This window comes from Felis catus, chromosome B3 (assembly GCF_018350175.1).
Source record: "Felis catus isolate Fca126 chromosome B3, F.catus_Fca126_mat1.0, whole genome shotgun sequence".
Lineage (NCBI taxonomy): Eukaryota > Metazoa > Chordata > Mammalia > Carnivora > Felidae > Felis > Felis catus.
In genome coordinates this window covers 100,081,882-100,097,229 of record NC_058373.1, presented here as the reverse complement: position 1 = coordinate 100,097,229, position 15,348 = coordinate 100,081,882, and the positions used below count along the sequence as shown (strand labels likewise).

The window sequence follows — 15,348 nt, the reverse complement described above, 5'->3', positions numbered from 1 at the left end:
AGTTAGGCTGCAGAGTCATTTTGAGACCAGAGATTAAAAGCAAGAGGAATTGAAATTTAAATGCAGATGTGGTGAGCACTTTAAACACTAAAAATTGTTTTTATAGCTTTCCAAATTAGAAATGAAAACACCATTCAAATATTTACAGGCTATATTACTATATTGCACTGGCTGAGAAAGCACACACAGTAGCTGAGAAACCAGTAAAGCCTTACACAGCGGACAGTACTGAATGCCTGCCAGATGGGAAGTCCATTGAATAAATTATGGCATTGCCATTTTCCAATAGTACAGAAATTAACTGATTTGAAGGTTTAACTGAAAACAAAGATTTAATATCTTATCTATAGATTTCTATTTTTGTCTTGTAAATGATTGAATTTGATGAAGCAGGACTAATTTTGTTTGTAATAATCCAGTGTGAGCATCAACTAATCATCCAGAAAGGTATTCTTTTATGTCAATGTCTGAGAAGAAACATAAGTGGCACTGAAATATCCAAAGTGTTGAAAGCTCTTCTGATTGTTTATCCTGGGTCAACTGTGTTGATATGTTCACTAATGATACAAAAGCAATGGTAGGGAAAACTTCTGGGCCTTAGTACAAAGCAAGGCAGTGGCCCCAAACTGTACTGTATTCTTTACTACTATGAATTCCTGATTAAAAAAGAAAGTCAGTGTCACTTAAGAATATCCTTGATGAAGCAATGAAAATATTTATTAATTATCAACCTAAAGTATGTGTCTATTTAAAATTCTGTGTGATGAGGGGTGCCTATGGCTTAGTTGGTTAGGCATCTGACTCTTGATCTCAGCTCAGGTCATGATCTCATGGTTTGTGAGATCAAGCCCCACGTTGGGCTCTGCCTTGATGGTGTGCAGCCTGCTTGGAATTTTCTCTCCCTTCCTCCCTCACCACCCCTCCCCAACTCATGCTTGCTCTCACTCTCTCAAGGCTCTGCCTTGATGGTGTGGAGCCTGCTTGGAATTCTCTCTCCGTTCCTCCCTCACCGCCCCTCCCCAACTCATGCTTGCTCTCACTCTCTCAAAAATAAATAAATAAACTTAAAAAAAATTCTGCGTGATGACATGAGACATGCACTTAAAGCAATTCTGCTGCATACTGAAGCATAGTGGTAGTCTTGAGGAAAAGCACTTATGTGGTTGTTTGACTTGTGAGCTAAACTAGACTTTTTTATGCAACACCATTTTTTACTCAACAGACAACTATGGAAGACAAACAATGCTTATTCATACTTGGTTACCAGGAATATATATTTTTAAAATAAGTGAAATTATCCTGTCACTTCAAAGAAAATATCTGACACTATTGTCAATGGTGAAATATAAATTTTCTAATGAAAATTAGAATTTTTGAGAACTTGTAAACTCTTATGTCCATGATAAGACTGGCATGGCAGCTTCTAAAAACTTAAACACTTTTCTGATGACATTGGAGGCAATATTAATAAATGTGATTTTGAATACTGTCCAATGAAATGTATCATCATTTTGAAGATCTTGACCACTCTCTTCCAATGATCAATGCATGATGTTACACAATCATTCAAAGTGTAAGATAGACCAATAGTAGTACAGAAAGTTCACTAATATGGTTTTAGATTCTGCATGGCAACTAACCTTCAAGAAACCTCCACTTCAGATTTTTGGTGTAGTATTAAAGAAGAATATCCACAATTATCTGAAAAGGTTTTAAAATTCTCCTCCATTTTCCAACTACATATATGTGTGAGGATGGATTTTCTTCATATACTTCAACCTAAATGACATATCACAACAGATTGAATGCAGAAGCAAACATGAAAATCCAGCTGTCTTCCATTAAGTCAGAAATTAAAGAGATCTGCAAAATGTAAAACAATGTCGATCTCCTAATTTATTTTTGTTTTGGAAAATACAATTAGTTTTCATAAAACATGTTATTCATGTTAACATAATGGATAATATATTATTGTTATTTTAAATGAATTAAGAAATGAATATTTTTAGAATTTCTCAATTTTTATTTCTAATAATGTACATATAGATGGATATAACACTAGATATTGGAGTCCTCAATAATTCTCAGAGGTCTAATCGGGTCTTGAGACCAAAAAGTTTGAGAACCACTACTCTAAAGATTATGATATATATCCTTAACTTCCATGGTCTAATAGTTAACATCATACCACTTTGACATAAAATGTAAGAACTTTGCAACATTATGGGTACATTTATCCCCTGTCCTTTATACTATAGTTGCTATCACTGTTATATATACTATAGAGAGAATTATTTATCTACATATGTAAGCCTCACATTGTAAGTTTTGCTTTGCACAGTCATGTTTCTTTTTTAGAAATTAAGAAATTATATTTACCCAAATATTTACTATTTCTTGTGTTCTTCATTCCTTCCTGAAGAGATGAAATTCAAGTTTACTTTATTTCCCTTTAGGCTGTAGAATTTTCTTAACATTTCTTGTAGTGCAGGTCTGTTGGTAACTAACCCTCTTAGTTCTATTGGAAGATTTTTCATTTCTTCATCATTCTTTAAGAATATTTTAATTGGATAGAGATTTCAGAGTTGATAACATGTTTCCTTCAGCATGTTGAAGATGTCATTTCCATGTCTTCTGGACTCCCTTATTTCTGATGAGAATGAGTGATCATTTGAATCGATGTTCCCTTATGTATGCGTTATTTTTCTCTGCTCTCAAGATTTCCTTTTTATTTTTCGTTTTAAGTACTTCGACTATAATGAACCTATATGACACTTTCTTTATATTTATCCTGATTGGGGTTGCTGAGCTGTAAATTTATGTCTTTCATCAAAAATTGGAAAATTTCAGTCATTATTTCTTCAAATATTTTTTCCAAAATAATTTTCTCCCTCTTTTCCTTTTCCACTTATGCATACTTAGGTCCCGAGATTCTGTTCATTTTATTATCATCTTTCCCCTACTCTCCTCTGTGCTTCAAATTGGATACTTTCTGCTGATTTATTGATTTTTTTTTTCTTCTTTCATCTTCAATCTGCTGTTAAGCCCAACTGGTGACTTTTTAATTTAAATATTGTATTTTTTAATTCTAGAAATTCTTTTTATAGTTTTTAGTTCTCTTGAGTTTTCCTATTTATTTATCCAAGTGTATTTTCCTTTACATACTTAAACATAATATAAAATCTTTGTCTGATATAGCCAACACCTACATCATCTGGAAGGGTGGATTGCCTCCAAAGATTGCTTTTTGAGTTTCACTTTTTGCCTTTTAAGTATGACTTATGTTTTTCCTGTTTCTTCATATATCTAGTAATCTTGGATTGTGCTCTGCCCCTTGTGAGTGACATGTTTTAGAGAGTCTGGATTCTGTTATATTCTTCTAAAAAGTATTGATTTTTCTCTTTTCCTTTTTTTTTTTCAAGCAAAAACTAATGTGGTTAGACTCAAATCCCAAACTGTCTTCCATGTATAGAGAGCAACTGAAATATCAGTTCAATTCCTTTTTTCTTAATTGTGCTGCTTGAATTCTGCCTTGCTCACGTGCAGTTCAGGTATCAGATAAAAATTTGGCAGAATTTATCATCAGAATTTGGGGCTTCCTCTACCTGGCTGTCTTCTTCCTGAAATTTCCCACTCATTTTTCATCTGTGGTAGTTACTTGAATTTTGTCTTCTGATTCTTCAAGCAAGTTAAACAGAGGTTTTCTCTTCTAGTTTTGGCTGCCCCGTGGATGAGAACTTCCCTCAGGTTAGAAGCTGTAAAAAACAGGAAACTCACTCAGTGTTATTTCCTTCTTCTAAGTGGTTGCTCTCCAGTGCCTTCAGTGCTTTTTATATTTTGTCCAGAATTTATCATTGCTATCTGTGGAAGGTTTGTCCAATAGAAGCTACTTAGCCATTACCAGAAGCAGAATCCTACATATATTTTTGGAAAACATCTCACAAATGCTAATTCCATGTTGAGAATAAAATGCCAAACTAAGGATCAAAAGTAAGAAAACAAAGTAGTCTCAATTAGTAAATTAAAAAATAAACAGTTGACCCTTGAACAACAGGTTTGAACTGCTGAACTGTTTGAACAGGTTGGAGTCTACTATCCACAGATTTTTTTGACAAATACTGTACAGTACTGTAAATATGTTTTCTCTTCCTTATGATTTACTTAATAACATTTTCTTTCCTCTAGCTTACTTTACTGTAAGAATACAGTATATAATACACACAGTATACACAGTGTGTGTTAATTGACTGTTTCTATTATTGGTAAGGCTTTCAGTCAACTGTAGGCTATTAGTAGTCAAACTTTGGAGGAGTCAGTGTGTCAACTGTACTTCAATTAAAAAAAAACCCAAAGACATTAAAAGAAGTTTTGGGGGAGTCAAAGCTATACGTGGATTTTAAATTGTGTAATGGGTCAGTGCCTCTACTCCCTCTGTTGTTCAAGGGTCAACTGTATTTTGATAATTATAAAATTTAAACAGGTTCAAAAAGGTTCATGCTTCCAAGACAGTGAAATTAGATCTCTGACTCCTACGGATTTTTTAAAATGTGACAAGTGTGTGGTGGGTCTGCTCAGCAACAGAAGAGGAAATAAGACTTGGGGTATAAGAACTGGAGTAACAAAGGCAGCCAAGTGCCACAGCTTAAGATGGATGGAGTAAATCCTCATAATTCAAGAGAGAAATTATAGTAAAGTATTGGGAAGATGGCAATCATACCTATTACAGAGGAAGGTGCAGTCTCTATTTCTCTACCCATCATCCTCCTAAAGTCTGGTTATATAATATTTTAGGGTGATGGAAAAAGACATTGATAGTATTTTAGTCTATTTCTTTAATTATGGCTTAAATTACCATAAATCACTGCTTTGGTCTTGTAGGATCAGCTAGTCTGCATGAAAGATCAGAAATATCAGTCTGGGTGGCTCAGTTGGTTGAGTGTCTGACTCTTGACTTCAGCTCAGGTCATGAGCTCATTGTTCATGAGTTGCAGCCCCACACTGGGCTCTGTGTTGATAGTGCGGAGCCTGTTTGGGATTCTCTCTCTCTCTCTCTCTCTCTCTCTCTCTCTCTCTCTCTCTGCCCCTCCCCCACCTGCTATCTCTTTCTCTCAAAAAAAAAAATCAGTCTAATTGAATGTTACTGTGTCTCTGTAAGATGCTGATGCTGTTTTCCATTTTAATACGTTAAATTAATATGGATAAAAGGTTAAGTGAACATTGGACAGAAAGGTTTACATAATAATTAAAACTGTTAGGAATTCAGGAGAGAGAGAGAGGCAGAGAGAGAGAGAGAGAATGAATTATTTGCACATGGCCCACTGGGCTAGGAGACAAGCTGATCTTAAGTATCAGAAAATTATTCCCTTTACACTTTTATCAGATATAAAATTGTGCATGTCCCTGACCAGAGATATAAACCTAATAGCTTAACTTTTATTCCCACCCTGCCTTTGAGTGTTCTCTTATACAGATAACCCCAACCCGTCATTACAGGGACTAAGCATCTACATTAGCTTAAATCTTTTTGTGTAGATAAGTTATTTTGTCCATTATGTTCTTATATTGTTATAAATATTATTATTTTTTTCTGAAGTTGGAAGGAATATTAGAATAAAAATAATTTTATCAGTATGCATTTTAATGTTAATAGTTATATGTAATTTTGAGAAAAAATAAATAAATTCAAATATACCACAGAAATCATACAAATGAAGTCAAGGCAAACAGCAATAAAAAAAACTTAATGGGAGAAATAGACCAATAGTAACATGCAATCATGTCAATAAATACAAACTGTTTGTTTATCGTAGAAAAGGTTTGTAAAAAATAATCAAAATAATTCTATATTTTGTCCAAGTTAATGAGACACACTTGAAATGTTAGCAATAGATAAAAAGTTAAAAGCATTGTCTATCATGAGCATGCAAATAAGAGAAAATTGAAATTGTAATAAAAGTTACAGTAGATCACAGAACAAAAATGCCTATGATTAAAAATGCCATTACATAATTTCAGTAATATTTGTTCTAAAGATTTTAAAGAAAAGTTAGTTAAATATTAGATGAAATGTCACCTATTAAGAGACTTCAACCCTTATTGAAATCCATGCGAAATGGTACATAAAGAAAGTGGAGTCGAGTAAAATTAAAATATTTAAAAGAGAAACTCAGTTTTTCAGTGATTCTTATTCTTTTTTTTGGATCAATGTTCCTTTTGAGAATCTGATTACATGTATAGCACCCCTCTCCAGATAAATTTTGCCAACTATTTCAGGTATTCAAGAACTTTTTGAAGTTACGTTACCATCCTTTAGTACATGTTAGGATCATAATAGCTAACATTCACAAGCACTTCCCAAGTGCTAGGCATTATATTAAGTACTTTATATGAAATTTCATTTAATCCTTATAACCACCTTAGAAGGTACTACTCTTACCTTCATAACAACCTATAAGATCAACACTATCATTATTTTCATTTTACAGATAAGCTGAATGAAACTTAGAGATACTGTTACTTGTCCAATGCCATATGGCCAGTAACAGAAGAGATGGGATTTATTGCCTTATCTCTTTGACCTCAGGTTTCCAGCTCTCTCTCTCTCTCTCTCTCTCTCTCTCTCTCTCTTTTTAAGAGAGAGAAAGAGTGTGAGCAGGGGAGGGGTAAAGGGAGAGGGAGAGAATCTTAACCAGGCTCCACTCAGTGCGGAGACCTACCCAAATAAGGCTCCGCGTGGGGCTGGATCCCAGAGCCCTGGGATCGTTACCTGAGGTACAATCAAAAGTCAGATGTACCACCAACGGAGCCACCCAGGTGCCCAATCAGGTTTCTAGCTCTTAATCACTATGATATGTTGTCTCTCAGTAAGGCCTTTCCAAATTAATTAAAAATTGATATATCTGAAAAAAGAGATACAAACATATCCAACAGTATATCCAATGCCATTTTTATGTTAATTTATTTATTTATACCACCCTCATTACAAAAGAGAATTTGAAGTAGTTACAGAGATACAAACAAAATAAAAAATATATAAGAATGTGTGTCTGGTGGTGGTAGGGGAATAAGAAAGTAAAATAAAACTAGAGGTAGAGCCAGAACCAAAGTGGATATCATAAGGTCATCTCTGATTGATATAGAGGTAAACCACATATTTGCCTCTGAATGGCATAGTGGCCAGAGAAAAGAAGGACTTAATCAATACTGTTTTACCTGGGACTGAACTGGAGAAAAGTATCTTTTCTGGGGAACGCTGTATAGATAATATCCTCAACATTATACAATAGTGACTTTTAAGATAAATGTTTCTTACATGTTTCTTGATATAGGTCAAAGTATAGGTCAGAGCAGACAATTCTATCCATGATACAATGAAGTATGAGTACAAAACATCTGGACTGGGTTGGAGATAAAATGTAGAATAGCTATGGAGATGAACAAACAAGAAATCCTTCAGGTCATTTTTTTTTTTTTTTTTTTTTGGCAATTAAGCTTTTAAATTTAACAGTTGAGACTTTATTTCAAGAAACTGGAGTACAGAAATTATATATTGTTTAGGCTGAAATGCATACACAGTCAAGCAGTCAAGCAACTTCTTAAGGAAGTTAGGGGACCTGAATAAGATAGATGTATGAATTTTAGACTTTCCATCAAAGTAAGTTGAAGGAAGACCTATATGTAAAGACAGTATCTAATTCACATTGATATATAAATATGTAATGTTGAAGACATGGCTTAAACTCAAATAGAAAATTTTCTTTGTTTTTGTTAAATAAGAATGTTTGTACAATATAACAAGATTATGGAAAGCTGCCAAAGCAGTACTTGAGAAAACATGTTGCTCTAAATATCTTATTAGTTTACAAAATAATAAATCACGTATCTATATAAGAACACAAAGAACAAAGTAAAAACCTTAAATATGTAAGAAAGTCAAAAATTGGAAGAGCAGAAACAAACTATTCAAATCGACAATAACCTAATATTTAAAAACCCAGTTAGAGTTGCTACTTTGAAAAAGAGAACCAATACACAGCATTGTTCTAGCTGCTAAAAGAATTTAAAATTTTTTTTTAAAAAGAGAATCCAGGTAGTTATTTCTAAATTTTACTTTGGAGGGGTGCCTGGGTGGCTCAGTCGGTTAAGCATCTGACTTCAGCTCAGGTCATGATCTCACAGCTCATGGGTTCGAGCCCCGTGTCAGGCTCTGTGCCAACAGCTCAGAGCCTGGAGCCTGCTTCAGATTCTGTGTCTCCCTCTCTCTCTGCCCCTCCCCAGTTCACGCTCTGTCTCTCTCTGTCTCTCAAAAATAAATAAACATTAAAAAAATTAAATTTTGTTTTGGAGATGAAGGGGAAAGAATCAAATCAAGTTCATAAAATGGAGAAACATTAGAGTTATGCCTTCAAAGTTTGGTAAGATGAGGACAAACAGTAATAGAGCAGTGGGTGGGGGAGAGACATTCCTGGAAAATGAAACAGCCTAAAGATATAGAGACAGGAAAGAATGTTGTGCGCCATTTAGAAATAAGGTAGGTAAGATTTTGTTGAAACAAATTATGTAAGATATCATTATCAATGAATATTTAGAAGAAGGAAGGAAGGAAGAATAAAACGAAAAACAAAGGATCCAAGTCTGAGCTTTTAAGGAAATGTTCTTAGGGACAGTAGGAAACAGGGTCAGTTTAAAAGGGGAAGAGGCAGATGCTTAGCTGATATTTGTGGACTAGATAAAAGAAACGGCTATTACTGTCCAGAAGTCAAAAAATAAAAATGAGCCTAGTGATTTACAAGGAGAATGTGAAAGCAAGAGGCTGTACTCTTTGAATAAATAAGTTTATAATTAACTTAGGAAGACCAAGAACTATGTAACAGTATAATGTAATACAAAAGATCTATTATGTTTACCTTTAAAGTTATGTATTTAAGCATTTCCCTTTGTAATGTTCTTAGAGAATTCTGAATCCATGCGCCTGTTAAATGTAAAACTTCTAAAATAATAATAAAAAAATGAATACCTTTCATATCATAGTTAGGGGATGTTTGAAATAATTCTGGAGAAGTTATCAGATGAGCTTTTCTTCTTAGATTGGCAACTTTACTTATAGGCACAGAAACATTTATTTCAAAGCAAGTAAAACCAAACTTTAAAAGTTGTTAAATATCCAGAAAAGAAGCCATGTAAGTTCAGCCAAATCTATTTATGCTTTATCACTAGACAAGCACAGGTCTGAATGTTATGGTGATGTTATTACATTAAGTGAAGATGCTGTTGCTACACCAAAAGATTATGTACTGTAACAGTGAAAGTATTATTTTTAACACTTAAACTGAAGCTAGAATGAGCTAAAACATTTAAATTTCTGAGCTAACCTTTTATACAATTAAACCTTTAATTGATACAATAGTTTCCTAGGTAAGATTAATACTTTTGAAAGTCTCTCTCTCTCTTTGCATATATTTTTATTTTTATCCTGCATTCTGACACATGTTTAAAAAGTAAAATTAAAGTCTGTACCTAAATTTAAAGGACAAGTTGATACATAGAATTAAAGCACCTTAACTTACTAGGATTATATAATGGATAACAACAATATAGAAATCTAAGTATATTTTAGAGAACTCTTCTGTTAAAGACACTATCTTGCTTATCTTCAATGAACAGGTAATGATGCCTAATTAAAACAGGCTTGAGTGTATGTGTAAACCATACCCCTAAAACCACACATCTATACCCTCACATCCAGTATCAAATATACACTGTGATGACTGATTCACTGCTCAACCACGCTGTCGATTAGTGGTAGAAACTTCTATAGTTCTTTGTTGATAGGTTAGCATTTGGCCTCTGTTTGCTGATCCAAACAAAAAGTATAAGGAAAGGCAGAAGCAAAGCATTTATAAATTTAATTACATGATTAGCTGTTTCAAAATCATAGGGTCTTCACATTATGGGGTGAAGTAACATTTTCTAAATCTTTATACGCAAATAAACACCAGTTTAGAAGTATAGCATCTTAACATTGCTAACTCAAATGTATGCAGACATAATCTGGTAAACTGTTTAATGGCAATACTGCCACCCTTACTGATGAAATCTTAAATTGTTAATGTGGCTTTATATATTAGACCATTTGTCATACATTCATGTAAATTCTGGTCTATTTCGTTTATCCTACAATGTAGAAGGTATAAGTCACAGAAAATATAGTATGCTCAATGTAAACTTTTTAAAAAATTGTTATTTACTAAGGGCCAAGTTATGAATGCACTTTAATATCATGTGACCATTCTTTCAAGCTCAAAAATGTACCTTACATTAAGAATACTCTTTAAAAAAAACATAGGCTTTCCATTAAAACATGCTTCATAGGATGAGGATTTGAAGTTATATTTTCAAGCATAAATTTAAGAAACATACTTACCTTTGATTCGAGGTAGACATTTGCTGATGACATTTTTGTAATTTTGCATATGTAACTAACTAAAGAGATGGCACAAAGAATAAACAGGCTATCATTAATTAATGCTCGAACAAACACCGTCCACTTCAATTGATTTTCTGGGACATCTCCATGGACTAGCACTGCACAAGTCAAGTTCACCACTAAAAAAAGAAGGCTTGCCAATATGAAGCCCAAATGCAACAGAATTCTGAAAGGAAAAAATAAATTTATTAGATATCTATATACTAATGAGAGATTAGATTTAATTCTGAATTAGTTGTGTTATTTTAGGTACAATAACTCCTTCAGTATAAAATCTTTATGATTTAATTAAATACAAATTAAATAATCACTCAGAGTTACTTGAGATATCTTTGCTATTATAAAATTAGTATCTAAACCTTTTAAAAATGGCATTAGATTTTAAAACATTAACTTTAAAATAATGTCACGTGGACTTGAATTCAGTTGCCTCTACCAGGAAGAATAATATAAGATTATTTTAACACTAATTCAAGGAATCCTGCCTTTTTCATTTTTATAACTACTAACCATATTTTCATTGACCTTTTCATTCTAGGAATTACCAGGTTTTTATAATTTGCCTGGGAAGTTAATACACTCTATCTAAATGTAAATTGATCACTAATATTAATTTTAAGAGGTTGAGGGAAATGTGCTTTAAATAATGTTCAATTCTTATGAGCTTCTGATTATCCATAGCAAACATCATTTTCAAACATGGCTAAAGAAGAACATAGGGACAGTATATGTGGCATTTCAATACCTTGGCTTCTTATAAAGTTGCATATTTACTATGCATACAGAGGAACTCTGAGAATGAAATGCTCAACTGTATCCTTGGGGTGCCTGGGCTCAGTGGGTTAGGCATCTGACTTCAGCTCAGGTCATAATCTTGCTATTCATGAGTTTGAGCACCGCGTCGGGCTCTATGCTGATGGCTCAGAGCCTGGAGCCTGCTTCAGATTCTGTCTCCCTCTCTCTCTGCCCTTCCCCTGCTTGTGCTCTCTCTCTCTCTCTCTCTCTCTCAAAAATAAACATTAAAAAAAGAAAAAGAAATGCTCACCTATATCTCGTAAAGAAAAATTAGACCACCACATAAAAACTCTTCATGTAAGGTATGGCTACCTGTATTAAGTAGCTATGACAGCTCTCTATATGAAAATAATCCCAGTTCAAATACATTTATAACCCAAATTAAGATGAGCCAGAAATTTATTCAGCATCCTAATATCTTTTATTTTGGATCATTTCCAACACTGGGAATCATAAAATGTTGTCTGCCTTTGGAAATAGTTTAAAAGAGGTTAATTGAAGGTAATGTGTAATCTGTCACAAGCAATCCTTTGTTAAGTGTACAAAGTACAAAAATTTTAGTTTGAGAAGTTTAGATCTTAATATTATCTCAGATTAAATAATAAAAATAATAATATTAACTTGAAACCCAAAATGGACCTTGAAATTGTCCCTATGTCCAGAGGATTGTAATAGTTTAGGAAGCCAAAATATAGAGGTTAAATGAGTTGAATAGCCAATGAATTAGCGGGAGAATTGGTCTGAAACCCACGTCTCCTAACTCCCCAGTTTAGTACTCTCATTTTTGACATTAATCAATACCAAAACATTCCTTATTTCATGGAACTATACTACACACGCTTGCCCCAAAAAGTATAATCTAACTTTAATATGTGTAGGCCCTATGAAACTATATCTGACATCTAAAGCATGACAGTAGCAGAACAGCAAAAACAGGTGCTAGGCAGCAATATGGCTGAGGGGAGAACTGTAGAATCCGCCATTCACTTCTGATGTGCTAATCTAACCACTGGACTTCCTATAAAACTGCTACCGCACCCTCAACTACCATGACCTTCTACTTTGAGAAGTCTATTGTGAAAAAAATTAGATCTTGCTACTCACGAAACTTACTTGTGTTTGTCAAGTTCAGTGGCACATCTGACTTTACATATAACCTATAAAAAGAGTATAGAAAGGTTTCTGAAAATGTGTAATACAGTATTCTTAAATTTGTTTTGACTTTGTGTTTCAAAGTGATAAACTACAAATAATAATATGTTACAAAAAATAATAGTTAAATAAACTCAAATGTTAACATTTGAACTACCATGAAGCAAAAACAAGCAGGTTTCCAAAGGCTTAAAACAGTAATAATTTTCTTTGTCCCAAATTTAAATTTCTATCTTTAAAATTTTAAACAGAATGAACTCAGTTTAAACATTTATTGAACTTTTATTGTGAGCCAGACATTGTGCTGGATAGTTTGCCACCTTTTCTAAACTTCATTATATTACTCACATTTTGTCTTAAAATGGAACTACTTACTTAAATATGAATATGACTGAATATTTTCCAAAGATTTTTTTCCCCTAAGATGAAATGAAGTAGCAAAAGGAAACAAGGGACCAAAAAATGAACACAAGGAGAATGAGCATATATCATACTTAGTAAACTTCCTTCTTTCACAAAGCCTTGCAAAGGGCAGGTTCTCAAAAACTTGTTGAATAAAATTAAGTAGGTAGGTAAGTATAATTTGAAATGAACATGGTAAATTCTGAGAGCATAGTGCAGAAGGTCTTAATTTCTCACTGATGAATTTGAACTTTATTTAGATAACGGGAAGATACTGAAGTTTTTTTATGTAGATGCTGCAAAATATGAAATTTCATTAATATGCATCAATGCACAGACTACTTTAGAGAAATTATGTACTTGAAGTAGAAAGACTAGTTATAAGACTATTGAAATAGGGTATGAACTTTGGGGGCATGGAAGGAAAGAGGCAAGCATAAAGCATTATAAACAAAAACAGTATATGTACTCAATAACTTATTACATTCATTCAAGCATTTATTGAGCACACATTTTGAAAGGTGCTGTGGTTCATAAGTATAGTAACTGTTTCTGCTCTCAAGGAGCTCAGTGTATTGAAGAAATAGATAAACCATTTATTTTAACATATTGTGATGTCCATGCAAAAGATGCTATCACAACATCTAGGAAGGGAGAAAGACTAATTCAGTCCAAGAAGAGGTAAGAGGTGAGGAGAAAGGGGAAAGACTGTATAGAGTCAGGGAGGACTTCTCAAAGGAAGTTGAGCCAGAGCCAAGTTATGAAGGGCAAATGAGTGTTAGGCAAATGCTTAAAGATAGCAGCCTATGCATCTACTCATATCCATTGTATTTTTGTTAAGCAGAAGGTAGATGTGATACAGGAATCCAAATCATACCACTTAAATCATTCTCAGATGTACCCATTTTCTCTGTCTCCACTACTGAGGTACATATTACAACAGCTTTTTAATTGGTCTCTCTGCTTCTATTCTTTACTCTTATCTTTAGAAGATAAGTGTTCATTTCACTACATTTCCTTTTCTTCTCAGCTGTCTACATATAATTTTAATTATTTTTACAAATATATATAACACAAAACTCATCATTTGATTTTTTATTTTTTTATTTTTTAAAATTTACATCCAAATTAGTTAGCATATAGTGCAACAATGATTTCAGGAGTAGATTCCTTAGTGCCCTTTACCCATTTAGCCCATCCCCCCTCCCACAACCCCTCCAGTGACCCTCAGTTTGTTCTCCATATTTATGAGTCTTTTCTGTTTTGTCCCCCTCCCTGTTTTTATATTATTTTTGTTTCCCTTCCCTTATGTTCATCTGTTCTGTCTCTTAAAGTCCTCATATGAGTGAAGTCATATGATATTCGTCTTTCTCTGACTGACTAATTTCACTTAGCATAATACCCTCCAGGTCCATCCACGTAGTTGCAAATGGCAAGATTTCATTCTTTTTGATTGCCGAGTAATACTCCATTGTCTATATATACCACATCTTCTTTATCCATTCATCCATTTAGGCTCTTTCCATACTTTGGCTATTGTTGATAGTGCTGCTATACACATGGGGGTGCATGTGTCCCTTCGAAATAGCACACCTGTATCCCATGGATAAATGCCTAGTAGTGCAATTGCTGGGTCGTAGGGTAGTTCTATTTTTAGTTTTTTGAGGAACCTCCATACTGTTTTCCAGAGTGGCTGCACCAGCTTGCATTCCCATCACCATTTGATTTTTAAGTGTACAGTTCAACTGCATTAAGTACATTCACATTGCTGTGCAAACCATTGCCATCATCCATCTCCAGAACTTTTTCATCCTCCCAAACTAAAATTTTATATTCATTAAAAAACAACTCCTCATTTTCCCTCCTCCAGTACCTGGCAACCACCATTCTATTTTCTGTCTCTGCGAATTTGACTGCTCTAGGAACCTCGTATAAGGGGAATAATACAACATTTGTTGTTTTGTGATTGGCTTATATCACTTTAGCATAATGTCTTCAAGGTTTACTCATGTTGTAAAGTGTGTCACAATTTCCTTTTCCTTTAAGGTTGAATAAGATTCTCTTGTATGTATATACCACATTTTGTTCATCCATTCATCCATCAATGAACACTTGAGTAGCTTCCACCTTTTGCATATTGTGAATAATGCTGCTATAAATAGTATGTTCTATATATGAACATGTTTAAAAAAATTTTTTTAATGTTTATTTTTTTTTAAATTTTTTTTCAACGTTTATTTATTTTTGGGACAGAGAGAGACTGAGCATGAACGGGCGAGGGGCAGAGAGAGAGGGAGACACAGAATCGGAAACAGGCTCCAGGCTCTGAGCCACCAGCCCAGAGCCCGACGCGGGGCTCGAATTCACGGACCGCGAGATCGTGACCTGGCTGAAGTCGGACGCTTAACCGACTGCGCTACCCAGGCGCCCCTAATGTTTATTTTTGAGAGAGAGAGAGTCTGAGCCTCAGCAGGGGAGGGACACACAGAGAGAGAGAGAGAGACATGGAATCT

At 34.0% G+C, this 15,348-nt stretch overlaps 1 protein-coding gene across 2 annotated transcripts in view; it reads right to left on the bottom strand.

Moving 5' to 3' along the window:
* Positions 1–15,348, bottom strand: part of GPR137C (G protein-coupled receptor 137C) — a 65,937-nt gene that overhangs the window by 14,623 nt on the left and 35,966 nt on the right. For both annotated transcript variants that reach the window (XM_011283235.4, XM_019833020.3), the window contains exons 2-3: positions 12,395–12,438; positions 10,424–10,652 (exon numbers count right to left, since the gene is read on the bottom strand). In XM_011283235.4, coding sequence (XP_011281537.1) covers positions 10,424–10,652; positions 12,395–12,438 — 273 coding nt within the window. The remainder of the gene's footprint in view (positions 1–10,423; positions 10,653–12,394; positions 12,439–15,348) is intronic.